We start from the raw sequence: 25,382 nt of genomic DNA, 5'->3' as shown, positions 1-25,382 counted from the left end.
ATATTAGGAAGGTGTTCTTAATGTTTTCTACAGTCAGTGTAGGCTATATAATATATATACCCTGAACAAAAATATAAATGCAACATGCAACAATTTCAACAATTTTACTGAGTTACAGTTCAAATAAGGAAATCAGGCAATTGAAATTCATTAATTAGGCCCTAATCTTTGGATTTCACATGACTGGACAGGGGCACAGCCATGGGTGGGTCCTGGGAGGGCATATGCCCACCCACTTGGGAGCCAAGCCAACCCACTGGGGAGCCAGGCCCAGCCAATCAGAATGAGGGCTTTATTTCAGACAGAAATACTCCTTAGTTTCATCACCTGTCCGGGTGGCTGCTCTCAGATGATCCCTCAGGTGAAGAATTCGGATGTGGATGTCCTGGGTTGGCGTGGTTAGATGTGGTCAGCTCATAAAGCAACACTTGCGTTGCGTTTGTTGCATTTATATTTTTGTTCAGTATACATGGGTTTAATCTCTACTCAGATACCATTTGGAGTTGTTTTAATTTTATTTGGAATTTTAGGACCCCTTTAAGTATAAAAAAATAACGGATAAAATATGTAATTTGTCCTTTAATATAGCCCATAGAAATGCATTGAATAACACATTCATAAATGGCAAAAAAGACAAGTCAGAAAATAAATAATAAGGAATGAAGTGTCTGTGGGATATCGCCAGTCTCCCATTTCCACAGTGGGTTCATATTAGTTTAGCCCAGAATGGGTCTGAAGCTAGAAAGAAGTTGGCACATCAGCTTTGCCGACTTCAGACGAGTCCGGTGGGAGTCGTAGAGCAAAACCATTGTGTTCGCGAGAGTCTCGTCTTTCCATAGAATAGTGATAGTGATTTGAAACAGACTCCATGAGGGTGGTATGAGGGCCCGACGTCCACAGGTGGGGGTTGTGCTTACAGCCCAACACCATGCACGACGTTTGGCATTTGCCAGAGAACACCAAGATTGGCAAATTCGCCACTGGCGCCCTGTGCTCTTCACAGATGAAAGCAGGTTCACACTGAGCACGTGACACAGTCTGGAGACGCCGTGGAGGAGAACGTTCTGCTGCCTGCAACATCCTCCAGCATGACCGGTTTGGCGGTGGGTCGGTCATGGTGTGGGGTGGCTCGCCAGAGGTAGCCTGACTGCCATTAGGTACTGAGATGAGATCCTCAAATCCCTTGTGAGACCATACGCTGGTGCGGTTGGCCCTGGGTTCCCCCTAATGCAAGACAATGCTAGAACTCATGTGGCTGGAGTGTGTCAGCAGTTCCTGCAAGAGGAAGGCATTGATGCTATGGACTTGCCCGCCGGTTCCCCAGACCAGAATCCAATTTAGCACATTTGGGACATCATGTCTCGCTCCATCCACCAACGCCACGTTGCACCAGACTGTCCAGGAGTTGGCAGTCCAGGTCTGGGAGGAGATCCCTCAGGAGACCATCTGCCACCTCATCAGGAGCATGCCCAGGCGTTGTAGGGAGGTCATACAGGCACGTGGAGGCCACACACACTACTGAGCCTCATTTTGACTTGTTTTAAGTACATTACATTAAAGTTGGATCAGCCTGTAGTGTGGTTTTCCACTTTAATTTTGAGTGTGACTCCAAATCCAGACCTCCATGGGTTGATAAATTTGATTGCCAATGATAATGTGTGATTTTGTTGTCAGCACATTCAACTATGTAAAGAAAAAAATATTTTATAAGAATATTTAATTCAGATCTAGGATGTTATTTTAGTGTTCCCCTTATTTGAGCAGTGTAGTAAATACAGAGACATTGTGTATAATGTTTGTTTTTTTCTTCCAATTCCATCCAACTTCAAGTGCTGGTTGTAAGCCTAATACAGGAGAATTCAAATCTGGACCTTGATGCCAGTTCCACTGCTGATGTTCATGCTTCCCATCAAATCAAGGACTGATTTACAAAGATGGTGGATAAATGAAGATCGTTCACCCCTTTTACACTAATGCTAGCTTCACTTCAACATATACATATTACCCGAATTACCTCAACTAACCAGTACCCCTGCGGGGTAGCCCCTATATAGCCTTGTTACCGTGTTGCTGTTATTTCTATTTTCTTTGTTTACTTCAGTCTATTTAGTAAATACTTTTCTTAAATCTGTATTGTTGGTTAACGGATAGTAAGCAAGCATTTCACTGTAAGGTGAAGTCCATTGTATCCAGCGCATGTGACATTACATTTGATATGGGTTACAATTACATTTATGTAAGAACCTATACATTTGTGGAGCAGCTAGCTCACTGAACAAGAAAAACTCAGGCTTTTAAAAAGACGGACAAATGGCCCAGTGGTTGGAGACACCAACGGAAAGAACTGTCAGCCTCAGCCATTACAATTATTTTACAAAAGACAGGCCAGAAGAACAAGATACAGAACATTCTTTATTTGAGATACAACAGAGCAGGTCAGCCTAGAAAGAAAGCCCTCCTGTCAATTGGTCTCATCTCCTGCACATCCTAGATTAGAACTTCTGGAACTGCTTCTTGGCTCCAGCGGCCTTTGTGACCTTGAGGACGTTGAACCTGACTGTCTTGCTGAGGGGTCGGCACTCTCCGACGGTAACAATGTCTCCGACGGAGACGTCTCTGCAGAGAAAAGGAGGGAATTATTGGAGCATATTCCTGAAGTGACCGAGGCACTGCTTTTGGAGGTATGACATCAACCAATGTGCCATCTCATGTGATAGGTAGGCCAAACTGCATCAGTGTTGCCATTAGGCAGTGTCGTCAGAACCACATGGGCTTGGAAGACCATCGTGAGAATAACATCATTTGCAGCCAACATCAAATCTGATTTAATAGAACTTGGCGCAGTAGGAAAGGCACAATCAGCCAATTATTGGATACAGCCTAGTCAGAAAAAACACATGCAAGGAAGAGCAGTTGGAAAGGATCAACAGTATGACAGAGATCCTCTTACCTGAAGGCAGGTGAGAGATGGACCGACATGTTCTTGTGCCTCTTCTCAAAGCGGTTGTATTTGCGGATGTAATGCAGGTAGTCACGTCTGATGACGATGGTCCTCTGCATCTTCATTTTGGTCACCACGCCTGAAAAGGCAGAATCAGGTCAATGTGTGGTCAATCTTAGAATACATCGAAGCACTGATCTAGGGATAGGAGTAGACCGTTGAATAGGGTGAGCAGGGGGTTTGGGTCGTTGCATCAGTAATGCCATAAGGCATTGTCGTCATAACCAGAAGGCTTGGAAGACCATCGTGAGAAAAACATCATTTGCAGTAAAGTGAGAACAAAAGCTAACTGTTGTACATCCAAACCAAAAACAATAAACAGCAAGGAAATGTAAAGACGAACCGGAGAGGATACGACCACGGATGGAGACATTTCCAGTGAAGGGGCATTTCTTGTCAATGTAAGTGCCATCAATAGCCTGTAGAAACAAAATATGTTTGAGGCAGTTTATGGTAGAGAAATGAACATTCTATTTTCTCGCAAAAGCTCTGGTGGACATTCCTGCACTCACCATGCCAATTGCAAGCTCCGCCAATTTCAGACATCTGTGGCGTTGTGTGACAAAACTTCATATTTTAGTGTGGCTTTTAATTGTGCACAGCACAAGGTGCACATGTGTAATAATGCTGTTTAATCGGCTTCTTGATATGCCACGGGTGGATGAATTATCTTGGCAAATGATGAATCCTCACTTACAGGGATGTAAACAAGTTTGCAAACAACATTTTATGGAAATAAGTTTGTGCATATGTAACATTTCTGGGATCTTTTATTTCCACTCATGAAACCAACAGGTTACATCTATATTTTTGTTCAGTAAGGATGCCAAAAGCCCTCCTATAACTGCATCAGTGTTGCCATTAGGCAGTGTCGTCAGAGCCTCAGGCTTGGAAGACCATCGTGAGAAAAACATCATTTGCAGCTTGCAAAGAGCAGTTAACCATACAAGCTAATTGATCACTAGATACAAGGCTGTATTCAAAGACGAATCATACTGCCCATAAGGAGCACAACTGTAGTTTTAGGATAGTTTGGGTTGTTGGGTAAGTTACCTCTCTTGGAGTTTTAAAGCCTAGCCCAACGCTCTTGTGGTAGCGTGGTAGTTTCTCCTTGGCCTCCTTGCCACCTTCACCAACCAGAACACGCTTCTTGTTCTGGAAGATGGTTGGCTGCTTCTGATAAGCCCTCTCCGTCTGTGGGGAAAATACATAACACCAGGTCAAAAACCGATCTATGCAGAGTAACACATCGCTCCATCATGGAGCTGAAAATACCCATCTTCAAGTTACACTGCATCAGTGTTGCCATTAGGCAGTGTCGTCAGAACCTCATAGGCTAGGAAGACCATCGTGAGAAAAACATCATTTGCAGGTAAATCGAAATAGAAGCTACTACAGAGAAACAGTAGATCAGACATGATGCACTAGCAAGACTTAAAATCTATGAAGCGGACCATAATTTAAGTTCTGAAAAACTAGGTAGCTAGCTAAATAATAGCCATACAAGTCTATAACATTTGGAATATACCAGTTAAGAGGACCGCTGAGTTTAGTCAACTAACGGGTGGCTAGCTAGCCATATTCGCGTATAAACTAACCTAACTGCTATAGCTTTTGCAGTACGCCAAGCTCCTCGCACATACATTTATCTAGCAATGACATGTTTTAGTTATCAACTCTGTCATAAATCAATAATCAATATCAACTACAGATGGAGAATACTCCCAATGCTGTAAAGGCCTAGTTAGAAAAACTTCCTACTGAATCTCCGACAAAGCTCACCACACGGCACAGGGCCTGGAACGTGATAGTCGAAGTAGATAATACCGTTAAGTGCCCAGTCTACTTCGATATACTTCAATCGCATGCTTTTCGCTTAACAAACGTTATTTCTTGTAAGCTACATTGGCATGATGTTTATTTTTAAACATCTAAAAGCACATTAATTTTACCACGCTGTTTTGCTGAACGTACTTGTGCGTCCGCCATCTTTGCCAGCCGAGTCGTAAAGAGAACTAAGCATGCGCGCGACGGACAGAAGTCAGAAAGGACCGGATATGACGTTTAAGAAAGGCAAGGCAGAAGCGGAACGTTGGATTCCATTTGTGTCTATAAATATTTATATTTATTGCTAATTAAACTTGCTGTAGTTTAAGTATTTTGTAAATTGACTACTCATAAATTGTATTGGCCTTCTACATAGTGCTCTTGCAAGCTGGAATGTCACATGACTGCAGGCGGAAGCAGAATCAAAGTAATCTTAGTACAAGATGGCAGCGCTGTCGGGAGGAGGCGATTCAGGTGAGTGTCATGACTATGATAAACACAATCGATACGGAACCGTGGTACTGATATCGTAATTATCGTGAGCCGGAACGAAAAGTATTTGTCACGAAACTATTGTTTGTTGCCGGTTGGACCCAGGCGTGTCGAGCTAACCAGCTAACATAACACCCAGCCATCCCATCTCTGAAACATGCCCTAACACATAACTTGGTAAACTATCTAGGAAAGCTACATTATTGTTTTCTAGCTGTTCAACTGGGGGAAAGTGTTAGTTAACTTGTTTCCTCATCAAGCTAGCTTAAAAGCCTGTATGTGATAGTCAGTAATAAACAAGTTGTGTATATGTATATGATTTATTTAACTTGGTAGGCTAGTTGAGAACAAGTTCTTATTTACAAATGCGATTTACGACAGCCCAATCATTTGTTTTATGTTGGATATTCGGTTTTCACTCGTCCAATAGCTATTGAACCAAGCATGCCATGACAATGAATATTGTATATTCTGAATCAGGGGATTTGAACCAGGGACTGTAGTCACGCCACTTGCACTGAGATGCAGTGCCTTTGACCACTGCGCCACTCAGGAGCCCATATATAAAATGGTAACAGAGAGTGGCTTCGTTTTACACTAGATTGAGACAAGATTGTAACTACTAACAATTGGATAACACGAAAGGGGGTAAAAGTAAATAAAAATAAAGCCAGTCAGTTGATTATTGACAAGGTTTTCCAACGCTTGACAATCAGGGCAAAATAGAAAAAGGCCTATAACATTTAGGATCAGCTTATGAATCATGGCTGCCTTCCAAGCAATGGGACCCCCCCCCCCCCCCCCCAGAAAGGAGAGACTGGTTTGGCGATGATAGGGGCAGCAGCCTTAAAGAATGGTCTAAACCATCTAACCTAGATGTTTTTTGGGGTGTCAAGTTTCAGTTGCTAGTCACATTAGAATGGGTGGGAAATGAGATGTTGGATGGGCAAGGAGGCATAGCTGAGTCAAATAAGAATCCTGACTTAATGAAGTGGTGATTAAAGAGCTCAGCCATGTGCTTCTTGTCAGTAACAACCACATCAATGTTAAAGGGAGATGGGCAGCTGTGAGGAGGGTTAATTCTGCAGGTCTTTAACAGTTTTCTAGAACTTCTTGGGGGTTAGACCCAGAGAGAGAACTGCTCCTTAAAGTAATTGACTTTGGCCTTCTGGATAGCCTGAGTGCACTTATTTCACATTTGCCTGAACATGAGCCAGTCAGCCTCCAAAAACATAATACATTCACAGATTTCGTGACACACTGTGTGCCCTCCGGCCCCTACTCCACCACTACCACATATCTACAGTCCAAAATCCATGTGTACATGTGTGTAGAGTCGAATCAAATTGTATTTGTCACGTGTCGAATACAACAGGTATATACCTTAGTGAAATGCTTACTTACAAGCCCTTAACCAACAATGCCGTTAAGAAATTACCCCTCCCCCAAAAGTAAGAGATAAGAATAACAATTAAAAAGCAGCAGTAAATAACAATAGCGGGGTTATATACAGACTGTAACGATAGTCAATGTGCAGGGGCACCAATGTCGAGGTAATTGAGGTAATATGTAGGTAGAGTTAGTGACTATGCATAGATAACAGTAGTAGCAGCATAGAAGAGAGGGGGCGGCAATGCAAGTAGCCGTTTGATTAGCTGTTCAGGAGTCTTATGGCTTGGGGGTAGAAGCCTCTTGGACCTAGACTTGGCGCTCTGGTACTGCTTGCCGTGCGGAAGCAGAGATCAGTCTATGACTAGGGTGGCTGGAGCCTTAGGCAATTTTTAGGGCCTTCCTCTGACACCGCCTAGTATAGAGGTCCTGGATGGCAGGCTTGGCCCTGGTGATGTACCGGGCCATATAGGGAGAGGTTTGCTGTGTCATCGTTGTCGGTGATCAGGTTGTCATCAGCAAACTTAATGATGGTGTTGGAGTCGTGCCTGGCCGTGCAGTCGAGTGAACAGGGAGGACAGGAGGGATTTGAGCACGCACCCCTGAGGGGCCCCTGTGTTGAGGATCAGCGGGGCGGATGTGTTACCTACCCTTACCACCTGGGGGTGGCCCGTCAGGAAGTCCTGGATCCTGTTGCAGAGAGAGGTGTTTAGTCCCAGGGTCCTTATCTTAGTGATGAGCATTAAGGGCACTTTGGTGTTGAACACTGAGCTGTAGTAAATAAATAGTATTCTCACATAGGGGTTTCTTTTGTCCAGGTGGAAAAGGGCAATGCGGAGTGCAATAGCGACTGCATCATCTGTAGATCTGTTGGTGCAGTATGCAAATTGGAGTGGGTCTTGGGTTTCTGGGATAATGGTGTTGATGTAAGCATTTCATGGCTATAGATCTCAGTGCTACGGGTCGGGTCGGTAGTCATTTAGGCAGGTTACCTTAGTGTTCTTGGGCACAGGGACTATGGTGGTCTGCTTGAAACATGTTGGTATTACAGACTCAGACAGGGAGAGTTTGAAAATGTCAGTGAAGACACTTGCCAGTTGGTCAGCGCATGCTCGGAGAACATGTCCTGGTAATCCGTTTGGCCCAACAGCCTTGTGAATGTCGACCTGTTTAAAGGTCTTACTGACATTGGCTGAGAAGAGCGTGATCACACAGTTGTCTGGAACAGCTGATGTCTGTTTCAGTGTTACTTGCCATATTTCAGTGTTACTTGCCTTGACGCAAGCATAGAAGTTATTTAGCTCGTCTGGTAGGCTTGTGTCACTGAGCAGCTCTCGGCGGTGCTTCCCTTTGTAGTCTGTAATAGTTTGCGAGCCCTGCCACATCCGAGTGTCGGAACCGGTTTAGTACAATTCGATCTTAGTCCTGTATTGATGCTTTGCCTGTTTGATGGTTCGTTGGAGGGCATAGCAGGATTTCTTATAAGCTTCCGGGTTAGTAAGGGTAGAGCGGTAGCTTCAGCTTAGTGCGAATGTTGCCAGTATTCCATGGCTTCTGATTGGGGTATGTATGTATAGTCACTGTGGGGACGACATACTGGATGCACTTATTGATAAAGCCAGCGACTGATGTGTACTCCTCAATGCCATCAGAAGAATCCCGGAACATATTCCAGTCTGTGCTAGCAAAACAGTCCTGTAGTTTAGCATCTGCTTCATATGACTACTTTTTTATAGACCAAGTCACTGGTGCTTCCTGCTTAAATTTTAGCTTGTAAGCAGGAATCAGAAGGATAGTTATGGTCAGATTTGCAAAATGGAGGGAGAGCTTTGTACACGTGTGTGGAATAAAGGTGGTCTAGACTTTTTTTTTCCCCCTCTGGTTGCACATTTAACATTATGATAGAAATGAGGTAAAACTGATTTAAGTTTCCAGCCACTAGGAGCGCCGCCTCTGGATGAACGTTTTCCTGTTTGCTTATGGCGGAATACAGTTCATTGAGTGTGGTTTTAGTGCCAGCCTCAGTCTGTGGTGGTATGTAGACAGCTACGAAAAATACAGATAACTCTAGGTAGTGTGGTCAACAGCTTACCGTGAAATACTCTACCTCAGGTGAGCAAAACCTTGAGACTTCCTTATATATATCATGCACCAGCTATTGTTTACAAACATGCATAGGCCCCCGTACATTGTCTTAACAGAAGCTGCTGTTCTGTCCTGACGATAGTGTATAACCCACCAGTTGTGTGTTCTTAATGTCGTCCTTCAGCCACGACTCGGTGAAACTTAAGATATTAGTTAATGTCCTGTTGGTAGGATATACATGGTTTCAGTTCATCCCATTTATTTTCCAGCAATTTAACATTAGCCAGCAGGATGGAAGATTAGCCACTCGTCGCCTGATCCTCGCAAAGCACCCTGATCTTTTGCCTAAATCTCAGTGTCCTTCTCCAGCGAATCACAGGGATCGGGGACTGGTCGGGTGTTTGTAGAAAATCCCTTGCGTCAGACTCATTAAAAAATAACTACTCATCCAATTTGAGGTGAGTAATCCCAGTTCTGATGTCCAGAAGCTCTTTTCAGTCATAAGAGACGGTAGCAGCAACATTATGTACAAGACAAGTTAGAAACAACACAAAACAAAAATATAGCATGGTTGGGCCGATAAAACGGCAGCCTACCCCTCCAGCGCCATTTTCCTTGGTGCGCATGTTATTGTGTATGCCTGTGTTGCTTCACAGTCCCCGCTGTTCCATAAGGTGTTTAAATGGAATTTTTGTGCTTGCGTCAGTTACTTGAAGAGGAACAGAGTTCCATGTTGTACTGTGCGCCTTCCATAATCGTGTATTAGACTGATTCATCAGACTAGTGGGGTGTGATGTATTCAGAAGATGGGCAGGGACTGTTGTTTTCACAGAGAAGCTGGTTCCACCATTAGGGTGCTAGGACACAGAAGTGCTTGGACTGGGAGCTGCCCTCCTGTAGGGGTGGGAGGGCCAGATGTGGCAGTCTGAGTCTTTGTACTTAATTGTCATTCCAGAAACATCATAGACAACTAGTCTAACTGCAGTACATCTTGGACCAGTCCAGCTGTTACTAATGTCAGCTGACAAGTCAACTTCTGAAAATGAGCCAGCTGGTGTTTTAACTGTTTTACATTAATTAATGTCACACTGAACTGGTCATGAGACATGCATACTTCAGTAGCTACTTGTTCAAGAATATCTTTGTGTGTCACATTTCAAAACATGTTTAGAACATTACAGCATATTTTATGACGGCCCAGTTTCGATTTGACAGACACGCATACATTAGCCCGGCTGACGCTACCCACGTGACTCAGTCAGGAGGACTTCAAGAATTCAGTATTTGCCAGACTACCCACACATAGGCATGGTCTTAAATGACCTCTACCTGCCCTTGGTTTATGTCCTGGTAGTACTGACTCCAGTGCTGCTTTGTGTTCTCAGGTAATGGAACTGATCAGGTACTAGAACTGGGAAGAACATTACTGACAGAGTGAGTATACTTTCATGTTTACTCCTGAATTTGATCTTTATTCACATTCGTCTGATTTAAATCAGGCTGTAATACAATTTACAATTTAATTAGTACATACAGCCTGAAACATCGGAGCTGTTAATGTTCCTTAAAATCACATTTTTACTACCGGTTGTCTGCGTGGTTTGTCCTTAAGAGCAGGCCATTTTCAATTTCTGCCTAAAATGACATATCCAAATCTAACTGCCTGTAGCAAGGATATGCATATTCTTGATAACATTTGAAAGGAAACGCGAAATTAATGTAGGAGAACACAGATCTGGTATAAGATAAGAAAAAAACGTTATTTTTAGTTGTTGCATTATCTTTGACATGAAAAGAAAAACCACACATTCAGCTAGGAAGCTGGAGGTAATTTAGATGGTGTCCACAAGAGGGCAACAGTGTATGTGCAAAGTTCCAGACTGATCACTTCAAGAATGAGTAAGCAACCTGACATTTAGTATGAAGTCATCCAGGTATCCCTCAAGATTTTCCCAAGTGGCAAATGTAAAAACTTTTAACTAGAGTAAACATACAAAGATGCTATACTAATAAAATATACACATTTACACACTCCCAGTAATGTCATACATGATGGATCATTAGCTACCCAACATAAAATGTACTAAACAGGAGATGTGACAAGAATGCTGATCCAATATCTCCAAACGCAGTGAAATATTTAAGGGCCAAGTTAGCAGCCAACACAAACAAAGTTAAGAAATAAATTGTACACACTAAGTATTTAGAAACCCTTTCTACACAACGTTGTGCTGCTGGTCCCAAGTCTCTTTCTGCTGTAAAGCACTTACCATCCTCTAATTGTAGGCTGGCTAGGTATTGACATCTCTAGAGGGCCGGGCGGTGGTTTGTTGTGGAGCCAGAGTGAGCAGCAGTCAGGCTGGGGGGAACAGAGAACTTGAATGTTGTCTCTTTGAAGTCTTTACCACAATTGCATTCGATTTTCAGATATCTTTCTTTGCAAGTTGAACGAGTGGAAATAAAATCGATTGTGCATACTATATGGACATTACATTTTTATCAAAAAATGTTATCTCTAGAACCCTCAGGATGACAAATCAGAGCAAGATTACATCATGCAAGTACGTTACTTACCTTCAGATAGGAATGTATCAAACCTGTCGCCGTGATAAGTGTTTTGTTATGCACTCAAACAATAGCATAGGTATTTTCACTGTAATAGCTACTGTAAATTGGACAATGCAGTTACATTAACAGGAATAAGCTTTCTGCCCGTATAAGACATGTACCGGGAAAAAGTTGTGTAAAACGACGTAGTCACATTATGCATATTGAGCAACAACTGTCCTGTAGACGGGACACTGATCCATAAGAAGATTTCTACCAGACTTTTTAGAGAGCCGGTAGGTATATGGTTCAATGTAAGTAGTCCATGTGGCCATTTGATGAATTGTTCAGCAGTCTTTTGTCTTGGGGGTACAAGCTGTTAAGGAGCCTTTTGGTCCTAGACTTGGCGCTTCGGTACTGCTTGCCGTGCTGTAGCAGAGAGAACAATCTGACCAGGGTGGCTGGAGTCTTTTGCAATTTTTTTGGGCTTTCCTCTGACACCAAGTATATAGGTCCTGGATGGCAGGAAGATTAGCTCATATTGTGGAGCCAGTTATTTACCCGGGACCCTCTTTTCGCAGTTTCATCTACGAGCGGGTTCATCGCCATGCTGACAGCAGTACTCAGTTGTCAGTGTCACGGACCCAGTTGGGCGGGAATGAGCTGTGTCACCCCAACCCCAACCACAAGAAACTGGCCCTGTACCTGGAGCAGATTAGAGATGAGCTGGATGGCAATACACAACTCCAAAGGTATCTTAAACCAAGGACTTAGAAAGGGACTCAGCTCTTTGCTTGAATAGATATTCACTTTAAATTGACCTCTGGAGTTTGTACAATACTCAGAGCATCTCTTGTTTTCCCCTTCAGTATGTTAAATGATACTGCACTCCAGCCCAGCCATGATGTTTTTATGAGTGTGGCCCGTGAGATCTTCTCTGATGGGACGGTCAACTGGGGCAGGGTGGTGGCACTTTTCTACTTTGCCTCTTGGCTGGTCATCAAGGTGAGGGTGGAGAGTGGTAGTATTTTATTTAGTTCTCCTTTCTCTCTCAATCATTCTCGTGCTCTCTTGTCCTCTGTTAGACAAAGGAAACAGGGCTCATCTCAGTCAGAATAGAGTCACTTTTGTAAACCGCAGCGCTTGGAATGGAACTGAAATTGACACGTTTTGGGATGAGTTGGCTTCTTCGCTGTGCAATAAGACTGCATCGTCTTTCTCTCCTCAGGCTCTGTTGACCAAGGTCCCCGACATCATCAGAACCATTATCAGCTGGGCAACAGACTACCTGCGAGATCATGTGATCAACTGGATTAGGGATCAGGGTGGCTGGGTAAGGAATCCGTAGATGTGCTTTCCCCACATTGACATGTTTTTTACAGATGTCTTTTTGAAATTGTGGTGATGGTTGAAGACAATGGTGTCTCTTCCTAATTCTTAGGAGGGAATCCATTCCTACTTTTGCACTCCCACCCGGCAGACCGTGGGGGTGTTTCTCGCTGGAGTTCTTACCACTGTGCTGGTCATGCGCAGGATGTGAGGGGGAGGAGAGCCTGAGAGAAGGACATTGAGGTGGGACATAAGACTGGGTAGTAGAGCCAGACATTTGAGGGTGAATGGAAGATGCTTCTGGGGAAGGAAAAGGCGAGGGGAAAAAAGTTGGATGGAAAAAGGGCAACATTTGGTCCTGATCAACCACTCCTCTTTCCTGCCCTCCATCGCAAAGGATTGAGTCAAGGTTCTTATCGCTGTTCCCTACACCGCTGAAAATGTGAGCGGCTCTTGACCGTACATACAGGAGAGAAGGAGGTGTGTAGACTCGGCCAGGGTACATCTTTTAATGAATTTTTTATGTCTTACAAACAAGTCACTGCATGTCATTTTGTTGCTTAAGTCTTATGAACTGATGACAAATTATCCATGAGAATCTACTGTGCTTTATTTCTGTTGCACTTTTCTTCCATTGAGTCTCCTTTTCCCCATCTGATCATTCATTCTCCCGCCCTCTCTTTATGGTATCTCTTTACTATATGTATTTTGGGGTGTCAGATCATTTGTGTGACCATAGGATCAGATGTTGGAGGTACGTGTTTGTGCAATTCTACTGCAGACACTGTCCTCTCAGATGTTTACCTCAGCATAGTGTTCAAAGTACTGTATTCTATGGTGGGCTATTTAAAAGCAGACCATACCATAATCCTTCACAATCAAATGCTCTTTTTATACACCTTGTTAATGTGTTAACAAATAAGGTAACTTTCTTATTCTAAGTTGTCAGTGCCTTGGTTCTTTTCTACAATAAATTGCCTTGATATTTTTTATTTCTTCGCTTTCTATCGTTTAACACTTGTCCCCCAGAATATTTTTGCAGTGACATTTGTTGGTTTTGTATGTTTTAATATGAACATAAAATAAATGATTTATGGATCGATCATTATTAAGCCGTGCTTTTCTTGGTATAACAACTGCATCAGTGTTGCCATTAGGCAGTGTCGTCAGAGCCACATGGGCTTGGAAGACCATCGTGAGAAAAACATCATTTGCAGCCAACATCAAATCTGATTTAATAGAACTTGGCGCAGTAGGAAAGGCACAATCAGCCAATTATTGGATACAGCCTAGTCAGAAAAAACATGCAAGGAAGAGCGGTTGGAAAGGATCAACAGTATGACAGAGATCCTCTTACCTGAAGGCAGGTGAGAGATGGACCGACGTGTTCTTGTGCCTCTTCTCAAAGCGGTTGTATTTGCGGATGTAATGCAGGTAGTCACCTCTGACGATGGTCCTCTGCATCTTCATCTTGGTCACCACACCTGAAAAGGCAGAATCAGGTCAATCTTAGAATACATCGAAGCACTGATCTAGGGATAGGAGTAGACCGTTGAATAGGGTGAGCAGGGGGTTTGGGTCGTTGCATCAGTAATGCCATAAGGCATTGTCGTCATAACCAGAAGGCTTGGAAGACCATCGTGAGAAAAACATCATTTGCAGTAAAGTGAGAACAAAGCTAACTGTTTTACATCCAAACCAAAAACAATAAACAGCAAGGAAATGTAAAGACGAACCGGAGAGGATACGACCACGGATGGAGACATTTCCAGTGAAGGGGCATTTCTTGTCAATGTAAATGCCATCAATAGCCTGTAGAAACAAAATACATGTTAGGTTCTCTGCAAATCTGGCTGGTCTCAGACGATGGTTACATGTGGTCTGCAGTTGAGGATGGTTAGACGTATTGCCAAATTCCCTACAATTGGAGGCAGCTTATGGTAGAGAAATTAACATTCCATTTTCTTGCAAAAGCTCTGATGGACATTCCTGCAGTCAGCATGCCAATTGCAAGCTCCCCCAATTTGAGACATCTGTGGCATTGTGACAACTTCATATTTTAGTGTCGCCTTTAATTGTGCACAGCACAAGGTGCACCTATGCAATGATCATGCTGTTTAACCAGCTTCTTGATATGCCATGGGTGGATGGATTATCTTGGCAAAGGAGAAATCCTTTGATTTAAACAAGTTTAAACATTTTCTAGAAATAAGCTTTTTGTGCATATGGAACATTTCTGGGATCTTTTATTTCCACTCATGAAACATGGGACCAACAGGTTACATCTATATTTTTGTTCAGTATGGATGCCAAAAGCCCTATAACTGCATCAGTGTTGCCATTAGGCAGTGTCGTCAGAGCCTCAGGCTTGGAAGACCATCGTGAGAAAAACATCATTTGCAGCTTGCAAAGAGCAGTTAACCATTCAAGCTAATTGACTACAAGAGACAAGGCTGTATTCCAAAGACAATTCAACAAATGAATCATACTGCCCATAAGGAGCACAATTGTAGTTTTAGGATAGTTTAGGTCGTTGGGTAAGTTACCTCTCTTGGGGTTTTGAAGCCTAGCCCAAAGTGCTTGTGGTAGCTTCTCCTTGCCACCTTCACCAACCAGAACACGCTTCTTGTTCTGGAAGATGGTTGGCTGCTTCTGATAAGCCCTCTGTCTGTGGGGAAAATACATAACACCAGGTCAAAAACTGATCTATGCAGAGTAACATGTCGCTCCATCATGGAGCTCAAAATACCCATCTTCAAGTTACACTGCATCAGTGTTGCCATTAGGCAGTGTCGTCAGAACCTCATAGGCTAGGAAGACCATCGTGAGAAAAACATCACTTGCAGGTAAATCAATGTGCATTTTGAAATAGACCTGACTATAGAGAAGCAGTGATCGGATAGGATGTACTAGCATGACTTACTATCAATGAAGTTGACCATAATGAAAGCTAAGAAAAGTCAGAGCTAGCTATAATCAAAAGCATAGCAAAATAACTTGGTAGCTAAAAACAATAGCCGTATAAAGTCCATGACATTTGGAATCCACAAGTTGAGAAAGTAGACAGCTTTAGCCAGCCAATATAGCGTAAAAACTAACCTATGGGCATTAGGCTTTATCAGTACCTTAACTTGTGGGCCCGTGGCAGTATTTCGGATGACTGACGTGCCCAAATTAAACTGCCTGTTACTCAGGCCCAGATGCTAGGATTATGCATATAATTGGTAGAATTGGATAGAAAACACTGACGTTTCCAAAACTATTAAAATCATGTCTGAGTATAACACAACTGATATAGCAGGCAAAAACCTAAGGAGAATCCATCTGGGAATATATTTTTATTTTGAGCTCACCACTCATAATGGCTGCCTATGGGAATATCAAAATAATACCTTCCAGATTGCAGTTCCTAGGGCCTCCAGTAGATGTCAGTCTTTAGAAAGAGTTCCAGGCTTGTTTTTTGGAAAATATTAGCTAGAATTTGTAGTTTTCCTAAGTATTTATTTACATATTAGGGTACCTGAGGATTGATTAGAAACGCTGTCTGAGTTGTTTGGAAGAAGTTTATTGTAACCTTTGTGACTCATTTGTATACATTTTGAACGAAGGAAACAGGTGGCTTACTGAATCAAGTGAATCAACTAAACTGACTTTATTGAACACAAGTACCATTTGTTATGTAGCTGGGACCGTGAGGAAGATCTTCAAAAGGGACGTGATTTATTTTAAAGACATTTCTGACTTTAGTGACGCCTCTGCTTGGTTGGAAAATGTTTAATGCTTTTGTAAGTGGGGCGATGTCCTAAAATAATCACATGGTATGCTTTTCCCGTAAAGACTTTTTGAAATCTGATAAAACGGAAAGATTAACAATAAGTTCATCTTTTAAACGATGTAAGGCACTTGTATTTTTATGAATGTTTAATGCTAAGATGTTGTATTCGGCGCGCTCCGATTTAACCGGATGTTGTCGAATTTGATCCCGGTAACGAGATTTCCGCTCTTAGAGGACTGTGCTTTTCGCGCATACATGTATCTAGCAATGACATGTTCTATTTATTAACTTTGCCATAAATCAGTATACTTCGATTATAAACTACAGATGAAGCATACGCCCAACGCTGTAAAGGCCAAGTTAGCAAACGTCCTAGCTGGATCTCCGACAACGCGTTCCACACAGCACCGGGCCTGGAACCATAAAACCATTAAGGGCCCAGTCTACATAGAGATTTCAATCGCATGCTTTTCCGCTAAAATGAGGCTACTCATTGTACGCCATGATACCTTTTTTCTATCAAAAAAGCACATTCATTTCGCCACGCTGTTTTGCTGAACGTACTTGTGCGTCCGCCATCTTTGCCAGCCGAGTCGTAAAGAGAACTAAGCATGCGCGTGACGGACAGAAGTCAGAAAGGACCGGATATGACGTTTAAGAAAGGGCAAGACAGAAGCGGAACGTTGGATTCCATTTGTGTCAAAATATTTGTATTCATTGCTCATTAAACTTGCTGTAATTTAAGTATTTTGTAAATTGACTACACATAAATATTATTGGCCTTCTACATAGTGCTTTTGCAAGCTGGAATTCGTGAACGAGCAAAACGAAGCCACTCCTCTGGTACTGTAAACATATGTCACATGACTGCAGGCGGACGCAGACTCAAAGTAATCTTAGTACAAGATGGCAGCGCTGTCGGGAGGAGGCGATTCAGGTAAGTGTCATGACTATGATAAACATGATCGATACGGAACCGTGGTACTGATATCGTAATTCTCGTGAGCCGGAACGAAAAGTATTTGTCACGATTTAGCTTACTTGTTAAATAATTGGTTTTTGTTGTTGGTTGGACCTAGCCGCGTCGAGCTAGCCAGTCAACGAACTAACATAACACCCATCCCATCTCTGAAACATGCCCGTACACATGACTGGGTAAGCTAGCTACCTAGGAAAGCTATATTATTCTTATCTAGCTGTTCAACTGGGGGAAAAGTGTTACAGTTGTTTCCTTTTCTCATCAAGCTAGCTTGTAAGCCTGTATGTGATAAACAGTTCATTGGTATTTACATATACAGCCCAAACATTTGTTTTGGATATTCGGTTTTCACTCGTCAATAGCTATTGAACCAAACGTGCCATTACATGGAGTATTGTAACGTTATATTCTTAATCAGGGGAGGATGGAGAGCAATCGACAACTTTTTTTGTGTGTAAATCTTACATTTTTTTGAAGATTGTTATCTGAACAGAATTTGAAATTCATACAGAAAATGCTCTGGATTATTATCCATCCTAAATCTGATTTAGAACATTTTAATTGTCATGGCATGCTTGGTTCAATAGCTATTGACGAGTAAAGCGAATATCCTATATAAAACAACCTTTACCGTGGTACTGAACCATATACAGTTGAAGTCGGAAGTTTACATACACTTATGTTGGAGTCATTAAAAGTTATTTTTCAACCACTCCACAAATTTCTTGTTAACAAACTATAGTTTACAGACAGATTCTTTCACTTATAATTCACTGTATCACAATTCCAGTGGGTCAGAAGTTTACATACACTAAGTTGACTGTGCCTTTAAACAGCTTGGAAAATTCCAGAAAATGATGTCATGGCTTTAGAAGCTTCTGATAGGCTAATTGACATCATTTGATGTTGGATGTATTTTAAGGTCTGCTTTCAAACTCAGTGCCTCTTTGTTTGGCATTATGGGGAAAATCAAAAGAAATCAGCCAAGACTTCCTTCAGAGAAAAAAATTGGAGACCCCCACAAGTCTGGTTCAGCCAATTTCCAAACACCTGAAGGTACCACGTTCATCTGTACAAACAATGGTACGTAAGAATAAACACCATGGGACCACACCGCTGTCATACCGTTCAGGAAGGAGTCTCGTTCTGTGTCCTAGAGATGAATGTACTTTGGTGTGAAAAGTGCAAATCAATCTCAGAACAACAGCAAAGGACCTTGTGAAGATGCTGGAGGAAACGGGTACAAAAGTATATTTTTCCACAGTAAAACAAGTACTATATTGACAACCTGGAAGTCCGCTCAGCAAGGAAGAAGCCACTCCTCCAAAACCGGCATTAAAAAAAGCCAGACTATGGTTTGCAACCACACATGGGGACGAAGATTGTGATGTTGGAGAAATGTCCTCTGGTTTGATGAAACAAAAATAGAACTGTTTGGCCATAATGAACATCGTTATGTTTGGAGGAAAAAGGGGGAAGCTTGCAAGCTTAAGAACACCATCCCAACTGTGAAGCATAGGGGTGGCAGCATCTTGGTGTGTGGGTGCTTTGCTGCAGGAGGGACTGGTGCACTTCACAAAATAGATGGCTTCATAATGAAGTAAAATTATAAAATCAAATTTTATTTGTCACATACACATGGTTAGCAGATGTTAATGCGAGTGTAGCGAAATGCTTGTGCTTCTAGTTCCGACAATGCAGTAATAACCAACAAGTAATCTAACTCACAATTCCAAAACTACTGTCTTATTCACAGTGTAAGGGGATAAAGAATATGTACATAAGGATATATGAATGAGTGATGGTACAGAGCAGCATAGGCAAGATACAGTAGATGGTGTCGAGTACAGTATATACATATTGAGATGAGTATGTAAACAAAGTGGCATAGTTAAAGTGGCTAGTGATACATGTATTTCATAAGGATGCAGTCGATGATATAGAGTACAGTATAGTTTTCAGCGTTTGTAGTTTATAAAGTATTTAACTCCATCATCGGTGTGATCGCTTTAGATCGGGGTTGTTTTTGTTTGGAACCGCGCCAGTTATGTATTGCATGGATTAGTAGCAACATTGTTGCGAAACTTTAACAAACCATTGGACAGTCAGACACCGGCAGGCCTGAAGACCACAGCTAAGATTGATCTTTTTCTCTCTCTTTCTCTTCGCTCTCATTCCAGTGCTTTACCCTGCAACAGACTCTCTATTTGTTAAATGCACTGCCCATTGAAGTTCATTAGAGCTGGACTATTATTTCCCTGCCAGAAGTATTTGGATGGACATTTTAGTAGGTTACTTGCAAGTTGTATATTATGTGAACTGTATTGAGGTGGGTGTACTAATGACATGTGGCCGAGAAGACTGTGGACATTTTTAAGGCCTTTGTTGTGTCGATGAACACCCCCCACATTCATACCCTCTGCACTCATCCACTAGAAAATAATACAGATTATTGCAAATCCTATGTTGATGACTGGGTTCGTTCTTGTATGAAGTTGCTGTTGAATTGCTCTGCCATTATTAGTATTAGTATTATTGTATGAGGTATTCGTGGTTGGGTTACCCCTGTGCTGTGATGTGGGTTTTATATGGTGTGTATTCTTTTTTCTCTCCACTGGCTATCTGGTAAACAGGCTACACTCTAGGCAGTCTCTTCTGCTGATGTGTGTGGGTCTGGTAGTGGTACTCTCTCTATTCTACTCTTTTCCTTTCGGCAGGGTTAATACCTGCCTGGCGCCCGAACAAAATCTTTCTTTACCCATCTCTTAATAAATACCGCTACAATGTTGAAGCAACATCTCAAGCCATCAGTCAGGAAGTTAAAGCTTGGTCGCAAATGGGTCTTCCAAATTGAAATTGACCCCAAGCATTTTTTTCCCACCTTTATTAAACCAGGTAGGCAAGATGAGAACAAGTTCTCATTTTACAAGCATTACTCCCAAAGTTGTGACAAAATGGCTTAAGGACAACAAATTCAAGGTATTGGAGTGGCCATCACAAAGCCCTGACCTCAATCCCATAGAAAATGTGTGGGCAGAAGTGAAAAAGTGTGTGCGAGCAAGGAGGCCTACAAACCTGACTCAGTTATACCAGCTCTGTCAGGAGGAATGGGCCAAAATTCACTTTACTTATTGTGGGAAGTTTTTGGAAGGCTACCCAAAACATTTGACCCAAGTTAAACAATTTGAAGGCAATGGGAATGTGATGACAGAAATAAAAACTGAAATAAATGATTCTCTGTACTATTATTCTGACGTTTCACATTCTTAAAATATAGTGGTGATCCTAACTGACCTAAGAGATTGAATTTTAATCTAGGATTACATGTCAGAAATGGTGAAAAACAGAGTTTAAATGTATTTGACTAAGGTGTATGTAAACTTCTGACTTCAACTGTACCTACCAGCTCTCTAAAGTTTGTTAAACAACACTTTCCTGGAGATATTTTGTCTCAAATCTCGAGCAGGTGAAGGACAAACCACACAGACAATCGGTATAGTAAGTTTAAATTAAATTAAAGTTTATTCAACATTCTGGAAAGGAATATTTACATGATTTTGCAGGCATTTGTTTCAGGCTGTATATACCAATTAATTGTGTATTACAGACTGATTAGTCAGATTAGTATTTGAGTGCTAGCTAGCTGTGTTTAATTAGCATTTGAGTAATTTAGCAGATGAGCTCATCCAGAATGATTTACAGTTAGTGCACTTATATCATAGGAAAGTACATTTTTCCTTCTAAAGTAGGGGGAGTGCTGTGCGATTATTTACGATACTCTTTAAAGGGGTAGGGTTTCACTGGTTTTCAGAAGATGGGCAGGGGGAAGCTGGTTCCACCATTAGGGTGCTTGGACACAAGTGCTTGGACTGGGCTGAGTGGGAGCTGCCCTCCTGTAGGGGTGGGAGGGCCAGATGTGGCAGTCTGAGTCTTTGTACTTAATTGTTGTCATTCCAGAAACATCATAGACAACTAGCCTAACTGCAGTACATCTTGGACCAGTCCAGCTGTTACTAATGTCAGCTGACAAGTCAACTTCTGAAAATGAGCCAGCTGGTGTTTTAACTGTTTTACATTAATTAATGTCACACTGAACTGGTCATGAGACATGCATACTTCAGTAGCTACTTGTTCAAGAATATCTTTGTGTGTCACATTCCAAACATGTTTAGAACATTACAGCATATTTTATGACGGCCCAGTTTCGATTTGACAGACACGCATACATTAGCCCGGCTGACGCTACCCACGTGACTCAGTCAGGAGGACTTCAAGAATTCAGTATTTGCCAGACTACCCACACATAGGCATGGTCTTAAATGACCTCTACCTGCCCTTGGTTTATGTCCTGGTAGTACTGACTCCAGTGCTGCTTTGTGTTCTCAGGTAATGGAACTGATCAGGTACTAGAACTGGGAAGAACATTACTGACAGAGTGAGTATACTTTCATGTTTACTCTTCAATTAGATCTTTATTCACATTTGTCTGATTTAATCAGGCTGTAATACACCATTTAATTGGTACATATAGCCTGAAACATTGGAGTGCCAAATTGTGTAAATGTTCCTTACAAGCCAGAATGTTGAATCAATTTTCATTGATACTTGCATTACCGGTTGTCTGTGTGGTTTGTCCTTCAGACGCTCGGAATTTGGGACAAAATATCCACAGGGAAATATTGTTTACCAGACTTTTTAGAGATCTGCAAGGTATATGGTTCTGGTGTGTATTTTCATTCTACTGACATAGGTACACTTCAACTGCGAGAGACTGAATCTAAAACATAAATCACGTATGATTTTTAAGTAATTAATTTACATTTATTGCATGACATAAGTATTTGATCACCTACCAACCAGTAAGAATTCCGGCTCTCACAAACCTGTTAGTTTTTCTTGATTGAGTGTTTTTTCTTTAAGAAGCCCTCCTGTTCTCCACTCATTACCTGTATTAACTGCACCTGTTTGAACTCGTTACCTGTTTAAAAGACTTAAAAGACCTGTATAAAATACACCTGTCCACACACTCAATCAAACAGACTCCAACCTCTCCACAATGGCCAAGACCAGAGAGCTGTGTAAGGACATCAGAGATAAAATTGGAGACCTGGACATGGCTGGGATGGGCTACAGGACAATAGGCAAGCAGCTTGGTGAGAAGGCAACAACTGTTGGCGCAATTATCAGAAAATGGAAGTTCAAGATGATGGTCAATCACCCTCAGTCTGGGGCTCCATGCAAGATCTCACCTCGTGGGGCATCAATGATCATGAGGAAGGTGAGGGATCAGCCCAGAACTACACGGCAGGACCTGGTCAATGACCTGAAGAGAGCTGGGACCACAGTCTCAAAGAAAATGGGTCGTGGCTGGGTCTTCCTGCATAACAACGACCCAAAACACACAGCCAGGGCAACTAAGGAGTGGCTCCGTAAGGAGCATCTCAAGGTCCTGAAGTGTCCTAGCCAGTCTCCAGACCTGAACCCAATAGATAGTCTTTGGAGGAAGCTGAAAGTACGTATTTCCCAGCGACAGCCCCAAAACCTGAAGGATCTGGAGAAGGTCTGTATGGAGGAGTTGGCCAAAATCCCTGCTGCAGTGTGTGCAAACCTGGTCAAGAACTACAGGAAACGTATGATCTCTGTAATTGCAAACAAAGGTTTCTGTACCAAATATTAAGTTCTGCTTTTCTGATGTATCAAATACTTATGTCATGCAATAAAATGCAAATGAATTACTTAAAAATCATACAATGTGATTTTCTGGATTTTTGTTTTATAATTCTGTCTCACAGTTGAAGTGTACCTATGATAAAAAATTTGACCTCTACATGCTTTGTAAGTAGGAAACACTGTCGATTTTGCAGGTTATCAAATACTTGTTCTCCCCACTACCAGTTTAATTGTTTGTTACAGCCTGAGTTATCAGACAAGGATCAAAATATACTAGTTAGTTGTTTACCCGGGACCCTCTCTTCGCAGTTTCATCTACGAGCGGGTTCTTCGCCATGCTGACAGCAGTACTCAGTTGTCAGTGACACGGACCCAGTTGGGCGGGAGTGAGCTGTGTGACCCCAACCACAAGAAACTGGCCCTGTGCCTGCAGCAGATTGGAGATGAGCTGGATGGCAATACACAACTCCAAAGGTATCTTAAACCAAGGACTTAGAAAGGGACTCCAGCTCTTTGCTTAAATTGAACCCCTGAGTTTGTACAATACTCAGAGCATCTCTTGTTTTCCCCTTCAGTATGTTAAATGATACTGCACTCCAGCCCAGCCATGATGTTTTTATGAGAGTGGCCCGTGAGATCTTCTCTGATGGGAAGTTCAACTGGGGCAGGGTGGTGGCACTTTTCTACTTTGCCTGTCGGCTGGTCATCAAGGTGAGGGTGGAGAGTGGTAGTATTTTATTTAGTTCTCCTTTCTCTCTCAATCATTCTCGTGCTCTCTTGTCCTCTGTTAGACAAAGGAAACGGCTCATCTCAGTCGGAATAGAGTCACTTTTGTAAATCGCAGCGCTTGGAATGGAACTGCAATTTACATGTTTTGGGATGAGTTGGCTTCTTCGCTGTGCAATAAGACTGCATCGTCTTTCTCTCCTCAGGCTCTGTTGACCAAGGTCCCCGACATCATCAGAACCATTATCAGCTGGGCAACAGACTACCTGCGAGATCATGTGATCAACTGGATTAGGGATCAGGGTGGCTGGGTAAGGAATCCGTAGATGTGCTTTCCCCACATTGACATGTTTTTTACAGATGTCTTTTTGAAATTGTGGTGATGGTTGAAGACAATGGTGTCTCTTCCTAATTCTTAGGAGGGAATCCGTTCCTACTTTGGCACTCCCACCTGGCAGACCGTGGGGGTGTTCCTCGCTGGAGTTCTTACTACTGTGCTGGTCATCCGCAAGATGTGAGGGGGAGGAGAGCCTGAGAGAAGAAAGGACAAAGGGGGGGAGGGGCATAAGACTGGGGGGGAAACTGGGTAGTAGAGGTAGACATGTGGGGGTAAATGGGAACTGTTTCGGGGGAAGGAAAATGTGAGGAAAAATAGTTGTGGATGGAAAAGCAGCAACGTTTGGACCACTCCTCTTTCCCACCCTCCATCCATCAATGGCAAAGGATTGAGTCAGATTCAAGGTTTTTCTTGCCTCTGTTCCCTACGCTGAAATATGTGAGCAGCTCTTGACCGCACACACAGGAGAGAAGGATGGAAAGAGTGTGTAGAGACTTGGCCAGGGCACATCTTTTAATTAATTTATTTTTTTATTTCTTGCAAACAAACAAGTCGCTGCATGACATTTTGTTGTTAAGTCTAATGATATCTTCCCCCCAGGTCTTATTAAGCATGAGAATCTCCTATGCTTTCCTCCTGTGCTTTATTTCTTTTGCACTTTTCTTCCATTGTCTCCTTTTTCCTATCTGATCATTCTCCCTCCTTCTCTTCATGGTAATCTCTTTGCTGGAGTTTGCATTTTGGTGTGTGTGTGATTTATTTACGTGTGATCATAGGATCAACAGATGTTCCAAGTACGTGTGTGTGCGCGTGCACGCATTTCTACTGCAGACACACAGCACTGTCCTTCTCTCACAGATGTTTACCTCTCTCTCAGCATAGTATTCAAAGTACTGTATTCTATGGTGGGCTATTTAAAAGCAGACCATACCATAATCCTTCACAATCAAATGCTCTTTTTATACACCTTGTTAATGTGTTCAAATAAGGAAACTTTCTTATTTCTTTTAAGTTGTCAGTGCCTTGGTCCTTTTTTCTTTTCTACAATAAATTGCTTTGATATTCAAATATTCAATTTTTTTTCACTTTTTCTATATCTTTTGTAAAACTCTTGTCCCCCAAAACAATCTTTTTGCAGTGACATTTGTTTGTTTTTGTATGTTGTAATATGAACATAAAATAAAAAAGTTTTATGGATTGTGATCCTTATTAAGCTGTGACAAGA

At 42.2% G+C, this 25,382-nt stretch overlaps 4 protein-coding genes and 8 non-coding genes across 16 annotated transcripts; 2 read left to right on the top strand and 10 right to left on the bottom strand.

Annotated features, from left to right (window-relative positions):
- Positions 1 to 2,399: 2,399 nt before the first annotated feature.
- Positions 2,400 to 11,088, bottom strand: LOC124015250 (40S ribosomal protein S11). Of its 2 annotated transcripts, none has more exons than XM_046330341.1 (5): positions 11,065 to 11,088; positions 4,055 to 4,195; positions 3,345 to 3,420; positions 2,951 to 3,080; positions 2,400 to 2,616 (listed from the first exon to the last, which is right to left on the bottom strand). In XM_046330341.1, exons 1-5 carry the CDS (start codon positions 11,065 to 11,067, stop codon positions 2,493 to 2,495), a joined length of 474 nt encoding a protein of 157 aa, XP_046186297.1. In that variant the 5' UTR covers positions 11,068 to 11,088; the 3' UTR covers positions 2,400 to 2,492. The 2 variants fall into 2 exon arrangements, with proteins under 2 accessions (XP_046186297.1, XP_046186296.1); XM_046330340.1 differs by lacking the exon at positions 11,065 to 11,088 and adding an exon at positions 4,976 to 5,114.
- Positions 2,724 to 2,807, bottom strand: LOC124016562. The gene has a single exon (XR_006835374.1). It is a non-coding gene; the product is annotated as a small nucleolar RNA SNORD35 (small nucleolar RNA).
- LOC124016558 lies at positions 3,186 to 3,268 on the bottom strand. Its single transcript, XR_006835370.1, has one exon. It is a non-coding gene; the product is annotated as a small nucleolar RNA SNORD35 (small nucleolar RNA).
- LOC124016564 lies at positions 3,842 to 3,923 on the bottom strand. The gene has a single exon (XR_006835376.1). It is a non-coding gene; the product is annotated as a small nucleolar RNA SNORD35 (small nucleolar RNA).
- On the bottom strand, positions 4,289 to 4,372 carry LOC124016559. Its single transcript, XR_006835371.1, has one exon. It is a non-coding gene; the product is annotated as a small nucleolar RNA SNORD35 (small nucleolar RNA).
- LOC124015248 (apoptosis regulator BAX-like) lies at positions 5,076 to 13,778 on the top strand. Of its 2 annotated transcripts, XM_046330334.1 has the most exons (6): positions 5,076 to 5,302; positions 10,180 to 10,228; positions 11,923 to 12,093; positions 12,211 to 12,346; positions 12,570 to 12,674; positions 12,783 to 13,778. In XM_046330334.1, exons 1-6 carry the CDS (start codon positions 5,272 to 5,274, stop codon positions 12,879 to 12,881), a joined length of 591 nt encoding a protein of 196 aa, XP_046186290.1. In that variant the 5' UTR covers positions 5,076 to 5,271; the 3' UTR covers positions 12,882 to 13,778. The 2 variants fall into 2 exon arrangements, with proteins under 2 accessions (XP_046186290.1, XP_046186291.1); XM_046330335.1 differs by lacking the exon at positions 10,180 to 10,228 and having other exon boundaries at positions 5,081 to 5,302.
- A 24-nt stretch (positions 13,779 to 13,802) lies between these two features.
- On the bottom strand, positions 13,803 to 13,886 carry LOC124016561. The gene has a single exon (XR_006835373.1). It is a non-coding gene; the product is annotated as a small nucleolar RNA SNORD35 (small nucleolar RNA).
- Positions 13,887 to 14,023: 137 nt separating this feature from the next.
- Positions 14,024 to 17,058, bottom strand: LOC124015352 (40S ribosomal protein S11-like). Its single transcript, XM_046330530.1, has 4 exons — positions 17,010 to 17,058; positions 15,217 to 15,338; positions 14,407 to 14,482; positions 14,024 to 14,154 (listed from the first exon to the last, which is right to left on the bottom strand). The coding sequence occupies exons 1-4, from the start codon at positions 17,056 to 17,058 to the stop codon at positions 14,024 to 14,026; spliced, it is 378 nt and encodes a 125-aa protein (XP_046186486.1).
- Positions 14,249 to 14,331, bottom strand: LOC124016557. The gene has a single exon (XR_006835369.1). It is a non-coding gene; the product is annotated as a small nucleolar RNA SNORD35 (small nucleolar RNA).
- On the bottom strand, positions 14,991 to 15,072 carry LOC124016563. Its single transcript, XR_006835375.1, has one exon. It is a non-coding gene; the product is annotated as a small nucleolar RNA SNORD35 (small nucleolar RNA).
- LOC124016560 lies at positions 15,432 to 15,515 on the bottom strand. The gene has a single exon (XR_006835372.1). It is a non-coding gene; the product is annotated as a small nucleolar RNA SNORD35 (small nucleolar RNA).
- A 21-nt stretch (positions 17,059 to 17,079) lies between the features above and the next one.
- Positions 17,080 to 25,382, top strand: LOC124015249 (apoptosis regulator BAX-like). Of its 3 annotated transcripts, XM_046330336.1 has the most exons (6): positions 17,085 to 17,382; positions 21,811 to 21,859; positions 23,404 to 23,568; positions 23,670 to 23,805; positions 24,027 to 24,131; positions 24,240 to 25,382. In XM_046330336.1, the coding sequence occupies exons 1-6, from the start codon at positions 17,352 to 17,354 to the stop codon at positions 24,336 to 24,338; spliced, it is 585 nt and encodes a 194-aa protein (XP_046186292.1). In that variant the 5' UTR covers positions 17,085 to 17,351; the 3' UTR covers positions 24,339 to 25,382. The 3 variants fall into 3 exon arrangements, with proteins under 3 accessions (XP_046186293.1, XP_046186292.1, XP_046186294.1); XM_046330337.1 differs by lacking the exon at positions 21,811 to 21,859 and having other exon boundaries at positions 17,080 to 17,382; XM_046330338.1 differs by lacking the exons at positions 17,085 to 17,382; positions 21,811 to 21,859 and adding an exon at positions 17,525 to 17,600.

The sequence above is a fragment of the Oncorhynchus gorbuscha genome, linkage group LG26, assembly GCF_021184085.1.
Source record: "Oncorhynchus gorbuscha isolate QuinsamMale2020 ecotype Even-year linkage group LG26, OgorEven_v1.0, whole genome shotgun sequence".
NCBI lineage: Eukaryota > Metazoa > Chordata > Actinopteri > Salmoniformes > Salmonidae > Oncorhynchus > Oncorhynchus gorbuscha.
The sequence above is the reverse complement of the archived record's forward strand: the minus strand, read 5'-3'. Positions and strand labels throughout refer to the sequence as shown.

Excerpts from the sequence above, each read along its gene's own strand:
- LOC124015250 (XM_046330340.1), bottom strand. Across the intron at positions 3,421-4,054 it reads GCTTTAAAACTCCAAGAGAG|GCTATTGATGGCACTTACAT; the intron begins GTAACTTACCCA and ends TTGTTTCTACAG. Across the intron at positions 3,081-3,344 it reads CCGTGGTCGTATCCTCTCCG|GCGTGGTGACCAAAATGAAG; the intron begins GTTCGTCTTTAC and ends CTGCCTTTTCAG.
- LOC124015248 (XM_046330334.1), top strand. The coding sequence starts at position 5,272 with ATGGCAGCGCTGTCGGGAGGAGGCGATTCAG. Across the intron at positions 12,347-12,569 it reads CCTCTTGGCTGGTCATCAAG|GCTCTGTTGACCAAGGTCCC; the intron begins GTGAGGGTGGAG and ends TTCTCTCCTCAG. Across the intron at positions 12,675-12,782 it reads TTAGGGATCAGGGTGGCTGG|GAGGGAATCCATTCCTACTT; the intron begins GTAAGGAATCCG and ends CCTAATTCTTAG.
- LOC124015352 (XM_046330530.1), bottom strand. The coding sequence starts at position 17,058 with ATGCTTAGTTCTCTTTACGACTCGGCTGGCAAAGATGGCGGACGCACA. Across the intron at positions 14,483-15,216 it reads GCTTCAAAACCCCAAGAGAG|GCTATTGATGGCATTTACAT; the intron begins GTAACTTACCCA and ends TTGTTTCTACAG. Across the intron at positions 14,155-14,406 it reads CCGTGGTCGTATCCTCTCCG|GTGTGGTGACCAAGATGAAG; the intron begins GTTCGTCTTTAC and ends CTGCCTTTTCAG.
- LOC124015249 (XM_046330336.1), top strand. The coding sequence starts at position 17,352 with ATGGCAGCGCTGTCGGGAGGAGGCGATTCAG. Across the intron at positions 23,569-23,669 it reads GGCAATACACAACTCCAAAG|TATGTTAAATGATACTGCAC; the intron begins GTATCTTAAACC and ends TTTCCCCTTCAG. Across the intron at positions 23,806-24,026 it reads CCTGTCGGCTGGTCATCAAG|GCTCTGTTGACCAAGGTCCC; the intron begins GTGAGGGTGGAG and ends TTCTCTCCTCAG.